Raw genomic sequence first — 20,763 nt, 5'->3', positions numbered from 1 at the left:
GTGGTCAGTTCATTTGGCACATGCATTTAGGGAAACACATAGGGAATAGATATTTACTGCATTAAGATGTCGTTCTGCAGCCCCTTTTCTGACTCTGAGAAAGCCCTGAGGGAAGCTTGTGGAAGAGAGTGAGCTTGTGGACTCCGTGTGGAAGAAAATTAAATAGGAAAATTTTGAAAGAAACTGAAAAGAGAGGGGAAAATTAATTTGTTGGTACGTGAGATCACATAAAACTCCTTTGGAAGAGTTCCTAAAGAAAGGGTTGTATTTACTCTGGAGAGGGAGCAAACAGTGTAGGCCTACAACTTTTTATTGCCAAGCTTCAGTTTTTAAACCTGCTTCGCCTGTGCTTTCAAACCCCAGGGATAGCACAGTGGTTCCCAGAAATCTAACTGCTATCTTTTAATAATGACTGATAGCAGAGATAAAGAAAATGAGCTGCTATTTGCCTTTAAAGACTCTCTCAATTGTACTGTCTTGTTCTTCCCAACTGCAGTTCCCTTTGCTGTAACTTCTAGGTAAACAGTGGGAAACCGACTGCTCTGATGTTAATGATGGTGATGAGTTTGCTGGGTTAAGAGCTGTCCCCTCCGTGCCTAGCATCAAAGAGGGATCAGACCACTGCAGTTCTTGTAACCACTGAAGGGGTCAGCGAATGATTACTGTTTTCTGAACTTAACCGCTCTGGTGATATGAATTAATGGGGGCAGCCAGCCAGCCCAAGGGAGCTACTTAGTTGGAATTCTGCTTTCTTGTGTGTAACCTCAGACCCCAAAAACTAATGTGAAAAATATATCAGGAGGTACCTGCTGATTCCTGGAAGGATCAGGTATGCAAGTGAAATTATTCAGCCTTTACCAAATTCAGCAACTGAAAAGGATCACCAAGTTGGACTCTAGAAATTAAATTGATGGAGAAGACTAAGAGTTCAGTCCACGAAAACTCCTAGACTGTCCTTTCTGGAATAGAGATGCTTTCTAAGGTTACCAAGCAAAATACTAGAGTCTGTGTAAGGCAGGAGTTCAGGCTAAATGAGCATAGTCGTCTTGCTGGCATTAAGTACATGCATTCTGTGAAAAACTGTCCTCACTTCTAGTAATTACAAGACACCTCTCAGCCTCGCATACACAACAGAAGTGTGAGAATACACAAAGAAAGGAGAAATTGGTGATATCCAGATATTCCTTAAAGCAGAAAATAAATATTTCAAATAGTCAGACCAGAATGGTAAACAATAAGAGACACCTGTGACTCACTAAACGGCCCTCACTCTTGTACCAGAGCTGTTGACTGCCTACGCTGCATTTAGTACTGTACAAAGACAGAAGAAGACACAGCCCCTATTAAGAGTGACGATCAGTAGTTTGACAGCCTCAGGAACAGAGACATCAGTTTATTGAGTTGGTTAAGGGTACAGATAGCCTGGAAAGAGGGTCAAAACCAGGTGTTTTCAGGATCTCAGCATGGTGAGTAAATATATATTGAACATAAAAGGATATTGAAGCAGTGAGGCAGAACTGGGTAGATGATAGTGGTCCTTAGTGCAAGTATGGATGGAAGGGATGGGATTCCTACTCCAGGCACTGCATACTATGCTGGATGAAATGAATGGAAACTGTGGTGTAGTCACATCTTCGTGGGCATTTGGCTCTTATGCAGAGCACTACCTTCTTGCTCAGCCCAGGAGAGATAGCTGGCTTGAGGTCCATTGAGATCGTGCTGCTGTGGGAGAAGCTGGGGCTGCTGTGTTAGGCTTGCAAGAAAGCAGCCACTTTGGTTTGGTCAACCCAGAGGAAATGGCTCCAATTACTGAAGTCAGCATTAAGCAGCTGCCACATTAGAAAGTATTGCCCTCTGGCAGCAACTGTCTGCTGGGGGTTGCAGTGCACAAGCTAACTTGAGCCTAAATTCTCTCCGTAGGAGTGGGAATGCACCTGTGTCTTCATGACCCCGATGCTGCTGCAAGTCCTTATTGATTTCCGTGGTTCCCATGTGAACCAAGACATGGACCTGCTTATAGCACTGCTGCCTGAATATGTTGCTAGAGGTCAGAGACGTGTATTATTTGTTGTAAGTGGAATCAAGAGTAGAATTAAGGGGAATTGCACTGGGGAAACTAGGTTAGCTCTAATTTGCTATGGAGGTTTGCTATGATGAAGTTACAGGCTTCTTTAAATATAATAGCAACAAAAGGAAGACTAGGGAAAATGTGGGCCTGTTACTGAATGGGGCAGGGGCCATGGTAACACAAGATACAGAAAAGGCACAGATACTGAATGCCTTTTTTTTTTTTTTTTACTGCTAAGACCATCAGGAATCCCAGACCCTGGAGATCAAGGAGAAAGTCTGGAGAAAGAAAGACTTTCCCTTGGTCAAGGAGGATCAGATTAGAGATCATTTAAGCAAACTTGACACCCACAAGTCCATGGGCCCTGATGGGATGCACCTACAAGTGCTGAGTGAGCTGGAGGATGTCATTGCTAGGCCACTGTCCATCATCTTTGAAAGGTCATGGTGATCAGGAGAGGTGCCTGAGGACTGGAAGAAAGCCAGGGCCACTCCAGTCTTCCAAAAGGGCCAGAAGGAGGAGCCAGGAAACTACAGGCCAGTCAGCCTCCCCTCCATCCCTGGAAAGGTGATGGAGCAGCTCCTCCTGGAGGTCCTCACTAAGCATGTGGAGGACAAGAAGGTGATCAGGAGTAGTCAGCATGGATTCACCAAAGGGAAATCACGCTCGACCAATCTGAGAGCCTTCTATGATGGGGTGACTGGCTGGGTAGATGAGGGCAGAGCAGTGGATGTTGTCTACCTGGACTTCAGCAAGGCTTTTGACGCTGTCTCCCATCACATCCTCCTAGGTAAGCTCAGGAAGCATGGGCTGGATGAGTGGCCAGTGAGGTGGATTGAGAACTGGCTGGATGGCCGAGCTCAGAGGGTTGTGGTCAGTGGTGCAAAGTCTAGTTGGAGGCCTGTAGCTAGCAGTATACGCCAGGGATTGGTACTGGGTCCAGTCCTGTTCAACTTATTCATCAGTGACCTGGATGAAAGGACAGAGTGCTTCCTCAACAAGTTAGCTGGTGATGCAGTACTGGGAGGAGTGGCTGGTACACCAGAGGGCTGTGGTGCCAGAGGGACCTGGACAGACTGCAGAGATGGGCAGAGAGGAACCTCATGAAGTTCAATAAAGTGATGTGCAGAGTCTTGCCCCTGGGGAGGAATAACCCCATGCAGCAGTACAGGTTGGGGGCTGACCTACTGGAAAGCAGCTCTGCAGAGAAGCACCTGGGGATCCTGGTGGACAACACGTGGACCGTGTGTCGGGAAACACCTCGACCGTTCTGTGATTCTGTGATGAGCAAATTTTTGTTCCTGAACTAAGCCACAGCAACAGGTTTGAATAGTGCATGGTACAGTGGTCTTACCTGTATTAGAGTGGGTAGAAATCAAACATTTCTTCAGAATTTGGCACTGTCTACTGATGTGTGCCTATTTCTGAAACAGAGTTAACAGTAATTTTATTCTGCACTGCTAAATCCTTGAAATACTTCCTTTCTGGGATGCTTACATAATAAGTTACAGGTTTCTGATTATTTATTGCATCTCTCTACAGCAGAGTCTACAGGTTTCTTCTGCAGTTTATATGCATTTATTTGTTTTACTACCACTTTGCATTCTTAGAACAGATCATCTATAATAAAAAGCACATTTCCTTGCAAGCAGAATCAATTTCCTTCAGAAGTCCTTCATTCCCTGATTAGTGTGTTACATTTGGTCTTCACTAATCACGTAGTTAACTGTGAGCAATAAAATTCTTAAATAAATAAATGCTCTGGTCCAAGTCAAGGTTAGCCGTAATGGATAGAGTTCCCCACTTAAGCTTTTGAAATACAAGATGTGACTGTGCTACCTACACATTTACATTCACATTAAAAGTAGAGTAATTAATACCAGATCTGTTTCTTCTGCAGATCATTAGTATGTTATTAACAATTAAGTCTCAGCAACAAGTTGACTTGATTGCAAGTCAGTCAAGCAGTGGGAAAGCCTAAAGGGGTGTGATTTTTCAATTACTTTTAAGAGCTTGGGGGTTATGGTTTTTGTTTTTTTGGTTTTTTTGCTAGTCTGCTCCAGAAGCACTCAGTGGGAAAGCAATGAAATGGAAGGTTTGTATATTACTCCATCTTTCCGTGCTCCCTCTTCATTGGCTTTATTATTGTAGACCCTGAAATGTAAGGAGAACTTAGGTATAAGCCATTCCTTCTGGTGAATGCTGGGTGTGTGTTAGAGTTACGTCCTCAGATGGAGGATGTATTTTTACTAACTGTGAACAGGCGTAAGTCACTTTGGATAAGAAAATTTGAAATATGATGGAAACCCTGTCATATAGCTGCTGCTGTAGGAAAATAGCTTTCCCAACACTGAATTTAAACCAGCATTTGTTGGAGAATTTAGCTTGAATCATGACTCCCTCTGGTCCAGCAACCGCTCAAATTAAGATATGTGGTTTCCCTAATGTCTGTCAGATATTGTTGGAAACCACTCTGGGTAGTCTGTAAGGTGAACAACGTTACATGGGTGGTATGAGTTTCCTGCAGAAATTGGAGGACGGGGGGGAACCCAGAAAATAACTTTCAGCCACAATATATGTAAAAAAGCATTAGTGTTTATTTTAAAAACACCATTCAACAGTTCTTTAGAGTTTGTGTGTGTGTTTAATGAATGGGAAAAGGGAAAGACTGTTTCTCAGAGGAGCCGGTGACTTGGAGAAATGCGAATGCAACACGTTCTGACTGGCTTTGGGTTGTTTGTGTCTGTGTGAGCAATTGAGTGGGGTGCTCTGCACTGAGTCTGTGTGTGGTTCAGGCATTAAGAATAAACCAAGGGTATGTGAGAAGGCCAAAGTAAAACCACATTACTGTGGACGTGTGCACTAGGAGACCGTGTCCCGCTGTGGCACGGTATTAGGAGATAAGTCCACCACAGTGAGTGGCACATTGTGGTATGTGATGTGATGGCAGTTGCGCTGGGGCATCCAGGCTGTTGCTTCCCACATCAGGGTTGAACAGCACTAACGCGTGGATCTGAAAGCCACAGGTTCCTTGCTGTATTCATTCTTCACAGCATCCTGGGCAGCAGTTATAAACTCTATCCAAACCTTTGCTACCATGACAAAGGTGTATTTAAGCTAAATGGGACAAGGATTGGGAGTGTGCGGAGCTGTGATCATCGCCTGTCAAAGTATTACTACAGTGACCATTTTTTGGCCATAGTGATCTACCAGCATTGAAGGTCTTGCAAGTCACTCCTACTGAGGAAGGAATTGATAGTGGAGATTGGTATTTCCTTTTCTATGTATGTATTTTATTTTTTATTTCTAAGGAAAAAAGATCCTTATTTTCTAGTTTATTTCTACTTGAAATTGATGTATTTAAATATAATATGTAGATTTTCTCTACTTGCTGTTTATCTAGAGTACACTTGATGCCTGGCCTCACTGAACACAGACAAGCCAAATATGAGGTGGTTTCTTTGCTCACAATGCCCAGAACCATTCCAGTCTGCACTCTATCCCAAATCCCTGTCTTAGCTTTTATCGATTGTCTCTGAGACCCTCCTGTCTTGTTCTCTTGTAACACAAACAGTATTATCAAATAATAATGATCTCTCCTTGCCATGTTTATTTTCAGACCCCATGAAAAATATTTTAGACAGCAAAACCAAGCTCTTATTCAGCTATCACATGTGGCCTGTGTTTTGGAAGGAGACTCCCAGGTTCATAAATTAACCTTATTGTTTAATGCATGTCTTGGACAAAAGCTGTTGTTATGACCCCTAGCTTCCACTAACCAATTTCATCACTTCAATATTAACAAAGAAAATAATAAGAAGAAAGAAGAGGAGGAAAAAAATCCATATTTTTGCAGTAAATTTTTAATGTTTGATTGGGTGAACTAGGCATTAAATTGTTCTATTCAGTAAACACCACCCTGGCTGGACTTGGGCCAAAATCACATGTGTACCTCTGTGCGAGTGAATTCTGGCAGAATGTACTTTTGCAAGAAGTTGTAGCAGTTTCTTCATCAGCTTGTGGTCCTCATACCATCTCAAAAATCCAGCGTTATGTATCAGCCTCACCTTTAAACTTTTGGCGTTGAGCTGCTTGCTTGCAATGCTAATGCTTTTGGAAATGTCATGCATTGCACTTGAATTTTCTGATTATTGGTTGCTTTTAATTACTCTGAAAATTATTGGAGAGAGAAAAGCAATAACAATCCGGAGTACAGGAGACTGCGTGCGAGGACTGGAAGCCAAGTACAGACCTTGGAAGGAGCCTTTCACTTCAGAGCTACTGATAGGAATCCAGCTCAGTTTCAGCCTTACCCAAAATCATTGCTGTCTGATGGCTTCTTGATGCCCTGCACTCTACGTCCACAAATGAGCAAGAGCCCACATCCCATGGACCACCAGAACAATTAGTGCTGCTGTAATTGGGAGCCTACTGGTGGCAGCAGTGGAAAGGGCAGGGACTGAACGAGCATGGCAAATCGAACTGCTTTCTCCCTGCTTCCTCAGGTCAGCATTGAGACACGTCTGTGTGAGGAAACTTAGAAGAAATTGTATCTGTGGTAACCCCCTGTTCTAGAGAAAGATGGGACCATTTACTTTGTAGTACTGGCAGTGTGACACCTACTTACAAACATCAAATTCAAGAAAAATGTAGATCATTAAGGCATCATTTAATGTGTGAAAGAATAAACCCCAAAAAAACCCGTAAGGGTAATTGAAAAACAAACAATAAAATCCCCAAATGCTGACCTGAAATAATAGGAACAGAGCCAAGCAAATAGTCTAAAGCACGACCGCCATTGGCAACAATTGCATTCTTCAAACACAGGAAAATCCTGCTCTTAGATTAGACCATTGAACAATCTCTTGGAATTGAATCCCTTCTAGGCAAAAATAAAGGAATGCTTCCACCGTCCGAATATTCTCTTCAGGCATGTGGATTGATAGATGAGATATTGTATTTTATTCAGCCTGAGATGGTGCCGTTATGTCATGGAAACCGTAACTGGAAGGAGAATTCTCAGCACCGTGGGACACCATACGCAAAGTGCCTTTAGAGAGGGCTGGGATGGCCAGGGTGCAATCAGCCCTTCTGGCAAGTCACCTGCTGTGAAGTAGGGAGTTCCTCGCCTTCTAATTTATATGCTACCTGTTAGTAATCCTGGAAAAATTACCTCTGGCAGGGAACTGATCCTGCACTATCAGAGATGAATTTAGCCCCATAGTTCCCAAAAGCTTCAAGTAGTTACGCTCTGAAGATGTCTCTTAGCATGCTGAAATGACACAATCACAATATGCTGGTTATAGCGGTGAATGTGATATAAATTTTTCAGCTAAGTGAAAGTAAAGAGAATGTGCTTGATGTCAAGTAAGTGCATTAGCAAATCTGAAATGTTCTGAGACAGCTAGGACTATTTGTGAATTCATGCCAAATTCAACTAAAAATAGAATAAAACCTTTTTTTAAGTTGAAGTGTTCCACTACAGCTCCTTCAAAACAAGTCATTTTGACTTTTCATGTTAAAACAGTTCAAAAGCTTAATTAAAATAGTTCTAAATCACTTGAAAAGCACCTAAAACCCAAAAGTTTGCTTTTCAGCCTGTCCTTTGGTGTTGAGGGGGAGGAGGAGGGAGGAATTCAGGATGACCCAATACAAAAAAAATTATGTGTGTTTGAGCGCGTACATGTGTCTGTAGGGGGGGAGTTGACCAAAAAAAACGAAAGAAAACTCACTTATTCCCAATGCTCTAGCAGTAACCTGCCGCATCTCTGCTCTTGTAGTTTTGGGCTGCTCTTCAGAAGGTAATGTTAACAAATTGTGTAGCGTTGTTTGTACAGAAGAGACAAAGATGAGACACCTGCGTTCATTCGCGGTTGTATGGTAAGCGGGATTTGAAAGCCAGATCTGTGAAGGTGAAAAACAGGTGTAATTCACTGCTTTTCAGTCTCTGCGGAGAAATAGCTGTTTCAGGAGGGTAGTAGGAAACAAGCACATCCGCTTAGCGTAGATACGGAGCAGTATTTTGGGGTGCTGCAAAGGTGTGAGCCGATTTCAGAGGTTCTGGGAGTCATGGGGTAACAGCACCCAGAATACCAATTTCCGAGTCTAAAGAAGAAAGTTGCAAGAGGATTTCAGCATCCTGTATCACACTGCCGGCTTCTTTTAGTGAAGGGTACGTGGTGCATATTTTCCCCTTTTCTATGAGCGGTGCTGAATTCCTCAGGGGCCTGGTGATTCTGCAGATACAGTGCTGCGGAAAGCCCTGTCCGTGGGGCAGCGCCTAGCCCTGCTCTGACCAGGCACAGAGGGAACGGCTCCAAAAGCTTTATTGTTAAGCAAGGAAAAATCTGCGCAGAGGCTTCCCACATTCGACCGGCCAAAGCAAGATGCTGAATTTAATAGGGGTTGAATTTATGAGAACAGCGGCAGGAGGTGGGAGGAAGGGTTTAAATGGCTAAAAAGCTTTTTATAGCGGTCTTTGTGTTATAGTAAAAGTGTTTGTTTCAGCATCTCTGCTAGCCAGTGTAAACAATGGAAGTTTATGAGTAGCTGATATTTCATAAAACTGAAATGCATTTGTCCATCTTGAGTGCCTATTACTTGGCAAGCGGATGACTGGTCATATTATTAGACAGACTGTTGTTTCCCCAGGCAGGGAGGGGTATACATCCTTGTTAATGTGAAAAGAAAACTGTAAAGGTCTAAGCCACAACGTATAACACCAGAGAGCAGTACGTGTGAAAGCAGCCCATAAACCCCACTGACTAAAATGCTACGGGATGAGATCGTTATTGAGAAATACAAAATTATTTTTGAAAAAGAGCCTTCCAAGGTAAGTCAGGGGCCAGAAAATGAACTGCTTTTGTGAATTTCTCGCTATGCCATACAGGGAACAAGGCTGCACTTGAATGAAACCATGATGTATGGTTTGGCTTCTTATGCGTTAAAAACCCTTTGAAATTATAACTGCAGTGTTCATTCCCAAATGATTTTACTTTACGTATTTATTTAGAGAAAACTGAAACAGTTTGCCATTTATTCATATTCAAAAGCTGCATATTTCCAAGACTATAAAGGAAACCCTAAAAAGAAACTACTTTCAGAACTCAAATAATGACATTTTAAAATACATACGAGAATGCATTAAAAATGAAGTAAGTGTAAAAAAAAAAAAAAAAGAAAGAAAGAAAAAGAAAAATCTCGATTGACCTTTTCTTGTTGCTCAGTCATAACAAGTGATTGATGCACACACAAAAACAGAGAGGAAAATTTTCTGTTCATCATGTATATTTCATTTTGTAGCATGCATTTGCCTGGGCGATTGCTTTCCACGTTGTGAATTTTCTTTCTGGACATATTTTGAAACACTTAGAATTGGAGACCATGTAAAATATAGCTGTTTACAGCATTGTAAATTTATGCATAAACTATCACAAAGACTTTGGGTTTTGTTTACGTGTACATGAAAGCTTAATTTCATAGTTCTTGAAGTTAAGTATTTGCATTTATTTTAGCAGGATGAGACCTAGAATGTTTCATTAAACATCAAAGCTATATAAATAGTACTTGGATGTAGGAATTGGGCAGCATACCCTTATAGCTTTGGGAGTTTCCAAACTTCTTCAAGCACCCGCTGCTTGCTAAACATGTACAACTTGAAAGTCCAAGTTATATATAGTAATGGTGCTGTTCAGGTTATGGTCTTAATGAGCAACTTTAGAAAGTGTGCAGGCTGTTAAAGAAAAGCTATTCCATCTCTTTATGCCTGAGTAATATTGGAGGAATGTGACATTTTGTTCAAAGTACAACTCTTAACTAACGCCCTTGTATTAATTTCTCTGACCTTTTAACATAGAAATTAATCACTAATTAACCAACAATAGGAAAACCAATTCTCTGAGGATAAAATTCACTCAAAAGTGCTTTTATTTTGCACAGCTTGCTGTTTAAAGTGCCTCTAATGTAATGGCGTTCAGCAAGTCCTTTCTGTGATGATTGCTGTCAAACTCACCTTTATGCCACCGTGCGCAGCAGCACCGCAGCAGCGTCTCCGCAGCAGCGGATTGTTAATTGCTTTCCGCACTGGGCGCAGGGCGGAAGAGGCCGTGTCAATGCACATCTCCCACTGGTGAGCAGTGATAATTGGAGAGGCCCGACTCTTTTAAGGGAGAGGGTTCAAATTTTCTTGACTTGGCCAGAACGTGGACTTGGCGGCAAGGTTTCCTGTGTCCTAGGTGCCGCCCTTCCTCTCCTGATCCTGCCTTGTTCCTAGGCAGAGCTTTGCTTGCGCCTCTTGTAGCCGTGCGAGGGTCTGTACAATCTTGCCTAGGCAGAGCCAAAGTGTGAGAGCGACTCCCTGTCCCGCCGGGTAAGATGTCAGAGGAATGGTTAGCTGTTTAGCTAAGTGAATAATGTCCACCCGAAGGGGCTGGCAGGCACCTCCCCTCGCCCATACAGCCTGTGAGCAAAAATACGCAGCTACAAGGTGGTAGCCAGGTGTTTGCTTTGCCCCAGGGAGAGCAGGGAGCCGAGCACCCACGTTTGGGTAAGTGCGGTCACTGCGAGGCCACGGTCATACACGCCATGGCCCCTCTGTATGTTCACACGTTCTTCTCATTTGCTTTTTCATATATGTTTGACCCATAATGTTTCATGTTGAATGAAAACTAATTATTCAAAGTTTTGGTAATGCAGGAAGAGAAAAGATAAGGAAGGACTTGATTCAGCCCCCCATTTTTTTCCCATTGTGCCACTAACCCACCAAAACCTAATGTTCCCACAGCGCTGCTGGGAAAATACCATCAGAAGTTAAAGGTTGCCACCTAATGGTGAACATGTATAACATGGTCTTCATCTTTTACTCCTAAATGTTTCATTCCTAAATCAAGCAAGTCCTTTCTTTATTAGGCACTGGAGGAATGGAACTAACGTTTTATTCAGATCTTACCTGGGGTGATATCTGCTAGTTTATCCGTAATGGGATGTTGCAACAGACTGTGAAATTCCAGCCATCCCATTTAACTGAATTCTAATTTCTTAATGCTTTTTCTCCGAATTCAGATATAGATGAGTGTTCCTTCGAAAGGACCTGTGACCACACCTGCATCAACTACCCCGGAAGCTTTGAATGTCTCTGCCATAAAGGCTACACCTTGTATGGACTGACACATTGCGGAGGTTTGGAAGCTTTGCTTATCTGTTTGCTTGTTTGCTTTATGAACTGTTTACTGAGCCACAGATTTTTTTTAGCTGAAGTTTTTAGAACTGAAGATGCTAAAATACCCTGAGGAAGCTCAAGTAGCATCAGCTGGGTGTGTCTAAAATTTCAGAGTCTCAAACCTGCTGAAATATTCCCAGGAGAAGAGTGTAAATGCAAAACGACCGTCTGGCATTTTTGTCATAGCAGTACACAGCAGCCCAGGTGTTGACCAGCAGCCTGCAGCTGTGGCACTTGCATCCCAAGCTGCATGGATGCAGCATTTCTCCCACAAAGATCACAACACAGCATCAGAACTGGAGTTTGTTGCACCGCACGTCACACACGCACACACGCGCGCACACACAGTGAGTTTCCTTAAAGAGATAACAAGCATGGAGCACCCATGGGTGCTTCCACAGGAGTGAAGTTATTCACAGGAGGAGGGCCTCCGATGATGAGCAAAAAAGAGGATAGGAGAAGGATGTTGTTTTACAAAGCATTTGTACATTGTGGCTCTATTGATATTTTTAAATTTTAAAAAAGAATGAGTATTAACTGTCTTTTACTATATTCTTGCCAGCTAATTGCCTTTGACATCACTGACGTGAGAAAATGTAGCCCTCTTGTCCTGGACTGTTAGCATATAGCACTCATTTAGCAAACTCCACATTCAAACCCTTTTACATTCACTAATTCGTCTTTGAAGGAGAAAAAAATCCAGAGTATTTACCCTATTTTACAAATGGGAAAAGAAGCGCACAGAGTTTAGAGCTGTGTCTGTACCAACACCAAAGGGAGGGCTGGAGAGAGGCTCCATACTAGGTCACTTGTATTCCCGTGCCCAAGGATATGTTTACTTGCCAGCTGTGCCCAGGCATACAGAACCTGCCTTGCGTGAGCCTATGTGAGTCACCCGTGCCAGAGGCAATTTCTGAGTGTTTATAGTAGCTAGGCAAGTTGTCCTTAAACTATGAGACCGAAACTGCCTGTGAAACTCATCAGGAAAGGCTGTGGGATAGCTTGTTCCCATCTTCAGTGGAGCTACTTCTGCTCCTCAACCTTTTTGGCATAACTGGAAATAATTGGCGCTATAATGTTCAATTATCCAGGAGAGAGGGGTTTTTTTTGTTTTGTTTTTGTTTTTAAATGCACCATGGGGCAGTACTCCCACATGACAAAATTAGAGGTTCAACTTCTACTTGATCAAGACAGGAGAGTTTCAGAACGCTCAAATTTAAGGCCACCATTTGCCAGGGGTATCACAGCATGGGACTGCCTGCCACCAGCCTGGCTAGCACTCCCAGGCATTTCTGTGGTCTTTTGTCTGCACATTTAATAAGCAGGCTAGGTTTTGATTGTGTCCAGAGCACTGGTCAAAGGAGAACAAAGGTTTGTTTTGTGGGGTTTGTCTCTTAAGTCTGAGTTATGCTTTTAACCAATCAGGTCAGTATTACACAATTAAAGTAAAAAGGGCAAGTTGCAATGAAAGCTCTGAATCTAAATTATTGTTAGAAAATGCTGAGGAACACAGGATATGATCCATGTCTTTTTTTTGTTTTGTTTTTGAACTTCAAAACTAAAATACTTTGTTTAGGGGGTGTGAGGCTGTGAAATTATTCAAGATATAATCTAGGTTAAACTTGCATTAAACTATAAACAAAGTCCTAATTCTAAGCCCTCATAAGCCATGTGTTCAGGTTGGATTCTGATCTGAGTCAGACTTAGCCCAGGGTAAGCATGGTTAGGGGAATTGCCAAGAACAGTGTTTGGCCCTAATGGCTCGTAATTTGTGGAGCGGTTGTAGTGTTACAGACTAAACCTAAGAGGTTACCTTAAAGGCTCATGTTTCCATTCCTGGATTGCTTGATTTGAGCATAGGAGAAACGTGCGGGAGATGAGTGCTAGTATCTCTTGTGTAGAGAAGGGTACGTAACAGTAATAAATGAATTGATCATGTAGGAGAGCAGCCAGAAAGAGAAATAGGAGTCCATCTAAGGCAAGAATTTGGGAAGACTCCACTTGAGAGCAGTTCTGAAAACAAAATCAAGTCTGAAGGTTTGGGGGACCTTTGGTATGTGGGGCAAGGCAAGATTGATCTTTGATTTCACTGTTAATTCCTTAATTAACTTACATATGTGGGGTTGTTTTTTTTTTTAGGGAAAGCCTCAAATTTGGAGGTTCAACTTCAGTCTTTAATTAAGAATGAGGCAGGACCAAAACCCCAACTGAAAATACTCAGTGCTGAACTCTGGGCAAAAACATAATGAGATCCAAACCTCATCCTTTTTTCTGTAATGGACAGATCCAAAGTCCTAGATCTGAATACAGACATGTTCAGGCCCTGAACTTTGCAGCTCAGGCCAATCATTAGTTTTAGTCTGCCTCCGGAGAGGGCTGTTTACAGTGGAACAAATAATACACCTTGGCTGTCATCCATGTGGCATTGAGCAGACATCAAAACTAGGGAGAAATAATGCATTCGAGAACCCTCGGAAAGATTTGGCTCAAGCTTGCTTCTTAATAAGCTTTCTCTCCATTTTGCTTCCCCTCTACTAGCAGTTAAATAAACCACATGGCAGTGGCCCTGTTCTGGGTTATCCATGCAGAGGTGCAGCCCTTGCTGCTCTCACTGGCGTTCAGCTTGCGGCGTCTCTTGTAATAAAAGTTGTGCGGCATAAGGGAATCTTTTAGAAGGAGGGTGCTAGCGCTCCTACCTCTCGTCTAGGGAAAGCCCTACTTACAGTATGTATTGGCTCATTAGGTGACCTCAGGAAAGTCCGTAGACTCTACAGGTTTATTGGCACCTTTGGGAATTTAGCTTCTTCTGCAGGGGCTTGATTCTGGACTGAGGCACTTGACAGCAAGAGCCCGTGGCGGAATAGTTTGGCCAGAGCTCAACAACAGGAGCCATGTGTGCTAAATGTGTATTTCCAAGTAGGGGTTGTCAAGTATGTTCTACTATCGAGCTCAGCAGAAGCCTACTTTTCTGACTGCCATGTGTCAAATTTAACAAAAGAAAAAAAAAAAAAAAAAAAGCTTTTCCTGGGACTATGTCCCCAGTCAGCTTTTGCTACTGCTGACCCAGGACTTCCAGGAATCCTGATTCTAGCCCAAGAGTCGTGAGACTGTCTAGAAGAACATATGCCTGTTATATTAGGGTACCTTAATCTGTTTCTTTTAGGTATATCCTCTGTTTTCTAGATTTTTGCTTAATCATACAGGCCAAAATCTTACATTAAACATAAAACTGTCTCTGCATTCTAACAACTGCATCCATAAGCGCTCCCGTGCTCCCACCAAATGCCCCAAGAAGCAAGAGGAAGACTTGGCTAATACGAATATGCCTGTATTTGTTAATTAGCGCGGGGTCTGAACATGACTTGACTCCCACGCCCTCATCAGTATCACTTCTTACCTGTAACCTCACAGTCTGGCTTCACATTGGGTCAGTAGGCACTGAAACTGGGGCCTGGGAGGACTGGCTGGAACTCAGACTGTGTTCCTGCGAAGCGAGGGGATTCAGCCGGTGCCAAGCACAGAGCACAGGAATTCAAGCCTGGCCTCAGGCATGGCTGTGAGGCATAGGTAGGCACCAACAGCCTGCGAGCCTTCATTGCCAAACCTCCCTTAAGAACGCATTAAGTAACAGTTTTCCTTTAACAGAAGCATTTTGAGGCCGATCGTTAAGCTGGAATGTGAGCCATTCAGTATATTTGGTGCTGGATTTGTATCATTCCGGCTTATTCAGGAGTACGTCAAATAGACAAGGACATGCCTTGTAAAAGTTTGTTACATTAACACTACAGTTTTACCAACTAGAGGGGTAGCTACATTCAAAGGGCAAAACGCGTTTGCTGTTTGGGATTAGTGCAGTGCCTGAAACAATGGGGCTGTGCTCCATAGCAAGGGCTTTCAGGCTATGGCCCTCCCAGGAAAATAGAGAAGGCTGAGGAGCAGCAGTACGCAGCTGTCTGACTGTTCACAGGTTCCCCAGCACAGTTTTGGCGTGTCTGGTGTCCTCCCACATGATACGTGAGTGTGATCCAGGGAGAGGACAGGACAGGACAGTTCCTGATGAGCGCGATGGGTGAAGATGTCCTTCGCAGTGGTGGGAGAAGAGAGGTTAGCCATGGGGGCACAAGCCATGCTGCCTACCCTGAGGGAAGTGAATGGCTCCTGGTCCATCATCTGGTTTGCTGGTATAGACCTCATTTAGCTGTCATGCAGTTACCAATAAAATTGTGCTCTCAGGCTAGTTTTCCTGTAAGCCCTTGCTATTTGGCATGAATGATGTCTCACTGCGTTAATAGTTTATTCATCTAACTGAACTGTCTATCCATCTATCTAATAGTTTATTCATCAGTTCAACCATATTCTTGCAGAGTGCAAATGAAGTTTTATATAAAAGCTGACTACACAGACACAAAAGCTTATAGTTCATTTTCATAAAATACCTTTCGAATCCATACAAAGTCGAAAGTCTTTATGTGGAATATCAGTGACACACTTCTGGCAATAGCTTTGCCTTTTCCTTACAACCTTTTTTCCTTTCATTTCTATTGAGGAGTAGAAGCACTTCAGCTGCTTGTTTCCTGTCAAATATAGAGTTTCCCTCATCACCTGGATTATTTCTAAAATCAGACTGTGAGGTACTATGGATAATTTATTTCTCTAAGAAGCAAAAGTGATTGCATCTCACAGATGTTTATGCCTGTGAGATTTTTCCGTATGATGCAATGTACATTGTTGTCCAGATGCTGCAGAGTCTTTCAAGCATTCTATTTCCAAGAATTTCGGTGTGGCTACTCCTAAAAAAGTGAATTGTATCATATATGCATAAATCCTTACAAGAGTAGAAGCTATGCGTGTGCCCGTGTAAGGACAATCCATGCATTGCAGGCTAAAATTGTTTGACATCAATATAGCCTGTGTTCTACGTGTTTATATAGACTTAAATATAACAGATATAATTGGAGCAGATATCCTTATGCGTGGCACATTATTATATGCAGTTTACATGTGTTCATGCAGTTAATAGTCTACTAAATTCTAATTATATTTTCAGATATTGATGAATGCAGCATCAGCAATGGTAGCTGTGACTATGGGTGTCTCAACACAATGGGGAGCTACGAGTGTGTCTGTCCACCTGGAAAGAAACTTCATTGGAATAAAAAGGACTGTGTGGGTAAGTGCAGGACTCAGACTGTGAGTGCAGACTCGGACTGTGTTGGTGCTCATGTTCTTCAGGAATATGGAAAAGGTTGTGGTTTTACCTGACAGATGCTGCACTTCAGCAATACAGATCCCCAAATTCATTTTATAGACTCGTAACACCTGATCCTGTGGGAGTCCATGAACTTAGGATATAACCACAGGTGGATTACAGAATGGGAAGTAGTTGGATGTTATTTAACAGTGCTGATTTTCTGATTTTATGTGTCTGTTCACCCAAATCTAAGTCTTCTCACATTATTATTTTGTGTATTTCATTGTTTCGTCCTTTCCTGGATTAGAATCCTCTTCTGTATTGAAAGAACTATTACAAAATGAAACTGCCCTTTTGGTTCTTACTGAGATCTGCCTACTGTGACCTCAAATATAACCCTAATTCCCTCTAAGAATTATTTAGTGTATTCAAACTCTATTTAACGATATAAAGGTAAGATATGGTATTCAAGTTAATATCTGTATTCACAGCACCATAGCCTAATTTTTGAGGGATCTCCAAAAGCATCCTGCTTAATATAAAGTACTGATGCTAGCTGTGTCAGAAATATTAATTGCAATGGGTGCAAATCCTGAGACCACTAAAATGATGGCACTTACTGCTAGTGCCACTTTACTCTGTGAAAAATCTGAATATCTGTTCCAGTCATGGCTCTTATGTATCCTTTAAGTAGACAATGTTTTCTTTTCTGGGCCAGTCCTGGCCATGGCTACAGCCATTTCAAGTATTTCCTTTAAGATATTTTAATTTAGTTTCATGCTTTGTAATGGGAATGACATACCTTCAGTCTTTCATAAGCAAATTTAATATATTTTTTTTAAACCGTGCAGAACTGATACATTTGGGGCTGATGCCTGATACTTAATTGGGAGCAAGGCAGAAGGATAAAATGGGGAACATGCTTAAGGGAATCCCCTGACTTTTTGAAGGCAAGCAGTATAGTCCAGGGTAGAGAGCACTGGCCTTCTGCAAGATCAGATGGTTGTGGCATTTTTCCACTTGGATATAGCAGTATGGAAAGCACTTTATAACTGAAGGAGGACTTGAGCTGGACTTTAGACTTTGCCACAGACTTTCTTCCTAACCATAACTAATACCTTGTTTTCCGTACTCACTTTTGTATATACTACCTTCACTGCTATATAGAGAACAAGTAAGTACTATAGGAGCAAGAAATGGAAAACTCTTTTTTAGTTATCCACTGTATCTCCCTTCCAATGTACCAGATAGATCTCTAGAAAGGGTATTGTAAACTAGCAGCAGGGACCGTAATCTTCTGAAGTCTGGTATATAGATAGACCGTAGAAGGATTGTGCTATACTCCCTCTCCATCTAGTAAGAATGCTGTTCCCATGATAACAGGCTCCATTAAACGTTTTTCTAGTCCTATATTTCCCTTCATCATTTGTAATACCCATTTGGAAGATGGAAAACCAAACACCCTTCTCTATTGATATCCACTGTTTTATTTGATGAATTCAATGAGGCTTAAAATGAGCGTGATCTCCCTGCTGATCACCTGCCTTTATTACCAACATTGTTTAGAGGAAATTGCATTCTACACTGTTATAAAAGCACAATAAAAGGAAAAGAATGATACTTAATGATCCCGAATGCCATGTGATTTGCAGACATTTACAGTAACAAAATCCTCTTTTGGCCAGCAGTGCCACTTTGCACTTGTGTTGCCTCCTCTGTCCAAAGAATATCATTTCTTTATAATCACCCCCCAAGTAGCATAAAAAGCCTTAGGAGGGAGGTAAGTGAAGTGTGATTATTCCCGTGTTTCAGATGTGAACGTTAGGAGTGTTTAAGGGACTTGCATATATTTGTATGTAGCCATCGATGAAGTTGGGAACACAGCCCGGAGAGGCAGCCGCTGGACCCTTCCTCTGTCCTCAGGCCAAGCAGGGCAAGGCTCATTCCATCTACCACATTCAAAGTGGCCTATTTCATTTCAGCTTTACTAGGCTCTTCCCAACCCCCTGGCAGACCCAAGTTGGCTTAGCCGCTTCCTCCTGCACGGTGATGCTGCAGCTCTGAACTCCCCCTGCCTTCGTGTGGTTCAGTGCCAAGCTGAGGGGTAAGAAAAATGGCACTTGCAGCAGCAAAGCCAGCGAGCAGTAAAACCAGAGCCAGCCAAGTCCACCTCATAAGATGGCAAGGGCTAGCTGGAAGGAGGGGGTATGTACCTGAACAGGCCTTTTTACAGGGCTGAAGCAAGAGTTGCTGTACAAACCTCCTGCTGAGGTTTAACCAGGTGATGTAATGTGAAATACCTGCTTGAAGAGGTGCGCAGCCCACACTCAGCTGGCAGTCAGTGCAGAGGTTACATCTCTGGAAGAAAGGAAAGAAGCACTAAGGCAGGCCAAGTGCAGATAGTGATAGTATCTACCCCCTGCAGACCAGAACGCATGTGGTTAGTCATTTGTATGGAGAAAGATGCATTTAAACATCACCTGAGTGCCAGAAATGTTCAAATTAAAATAAATGCAGGGTTATAATTATTAGTGGCAAGCTATCATCTCAGGGTGAAGCACAGGGCCTGGTCCAGCAATTCATAACAACTTTATGTAAGTTCAGATAAAACACAAACAGTCCCTTACCCAAACACAAGCAGAGGTTTGCAAGTAAGAGCTGCAGGAGACTCTGACTTCCTCCTACCATGAAGTCATGAGGAGAAGCTGGATGTTTCCACTGTACTAGCCGTAATGTGCCTGGTGTGGTGGGTGCTGATGGGGTGTGCGTGTGTCACGCTGTCCCTTCCTAGCATTGCTTGGAGCACTTCAGCAGTGGCAGAAAGGACAAGTGGGACCAGCTGCCCTTCCCCCCCCCCGCCCCAACAGTGTGTCCTACCAACCTCTGCCTACCTGCCTGGGAGGCTTCCTACTCAAAGATCGGGAGCTTGAGCATGGAGCAGAGATTTAAAAGTTGCTGGGAGTTGGAATGAGAAGACAAAAACACTGTTTTAACAGCCATTGAAATTAAGGGATCTTTGTGAGGGTGACTCCTGTGCGTGTTGTTGTAGAACGACCCGTCAAACCAGACAGCCGTGCCACCAAAAAAGGAGGGGGGACGTCTCATGTCACTAGTCGCAGCTGTTGCTTCTGCGATCAGGTTGTGTGTGCTGAATTGTGCTCGTACTTAGAGATACACCTGCATTTCAAAATGCAGATCTAGACTTGAATAGTCCCAAAGGGGAGGATGAGAAGAAAGGACTCTGATCCAGGTTTTGGGCCTAGAAAATGTGAAGGAGTTTAAATTCCAAGTCCGAGCTCAAAATCCAGATATTCTCTCCCTATTACTTGCTTATTTCAGAAATTCCTGGGCCTGCGATTTTGCTTCATTGTCCCTTCTACCTTTCTTCACCATTTTAAGCAAGTGGGTGCTCCAGGTTCTGCGTGGGCAGTGTTTGATTTTTCTCTTTTTTTTCTTTTCTTTTCTTTTTCTCTCCTCAGAGATGGTGAAATGTCTCCCAAATGGCAAACCAGCTGCAAAGGCTCAGCTAGTGTGTAGTAAGACAGGAGGCATAGAAAGCTGCTTCCTGTCCTGCCCATCCAATACTCTTTTTGTTCCAGGTTGGTACAAAATAGTATTTGTGCTCCTAAGTCTAGATACAGAATGTGACTTGATGATTTTTCTCTGCTAATGTAGTCATGATTCTTATATTCCTTTTTTGTTATGGGCAATTATAAATGGACAAACAAATATTATAAGTTAGTGTCTGGGCCAAACCTGCACAACAATAAGTGCAAGAGTGAACTGTCAGCTAGAGGTTTGGCCCTTAGTCATTTCATTTGAGATGACATTTGAAAAAGTAATCAAGACATTCTAACAAAAATCTATGAGACACAACTATCTTAACCAGAATGGTGCAAAAGAGAAAAATGAACATTAACTTGCTATCTTAATAAAAGTGTCAAAACTGAACAGTTGATTTTGGTGAATTCCTGCTAACTTTTAGTATCATACTTTTCAATATGAACAGAGCCCTCCGTGCCCATCCAGGTTTCTGGTTAAAACAGTGGACTCTGCCTCATGTCCTGAAATACCTTGTAATTGTGTGATGGAGCAGAGGCGAGCCCCAAAGTGGAGGGTTCCCATGTGAGGAGCCCAGCCTGGGGAGCACGGTGTGAGGCAGGGATCGGTCACGCTGGGCAGTTTAATGTTGCGGCAGTCGCAGCGAATGATCGAGCTGCAGCGCTACAAGAGTATAACACTGCTGTCAGCTCAGGCAGGGACCCCGTGGAGCAATGGGTGACCCAG

The 20,763-nt window shown here is 42.8% G+C and overlaps 1 protein-coding gene across 7 annotated transcripts in view; it reads left to right on the top strand.

Moving 5' to 3' along the window:
- The window catches only part of SCUBE1 (signal peptide, CUB domain and EGF like domain containing 1), a 214,991-nt gene that overhangs the window by 172,905 nt on the left and 21,323 nt on the right, over positions 1–20,763 (top strand). For all 7 annotated transcript variants that reach the window (XM_068951089.1, XM_068951117.1, XM_068951081.1 and 4 more), the window contains 3 exons: positions 11,129–11,245; positions 16,333–16,455; positions 19,956–20,075. In XM_068951089.1, coding sequence (XP_068807190.1) covers positions 11,129–11,245; positions 16,333–16,455; positions 19,956–20,075 — 360 coding nt within the window. The remainder of the gene's footprint in view (positions 1–11,128; positions 11,246–16,332; positions 16,456–19,955; positions 20,076–20,763) is intronic.

This window comes from Struthio camelus, chromosome 1, assembly GCF_040807025.1.
Source record: "Struthio camelus isolate bStrCam1 chromosome 1, bStrCam1.hap1, whole genome shotgun sequence".
Classification (NCBI taxonomy): domain Eukaryota; kingdom Metazoa; phylum Chordata; class Aves; order Struthioniformes; family Struthionidae; genus Struthio; species Struthio camelus.
Note: the sequence above shows the minus strand (reverse complement) of the source record. Positions and strands in the feature narration are given on the sequence as shown.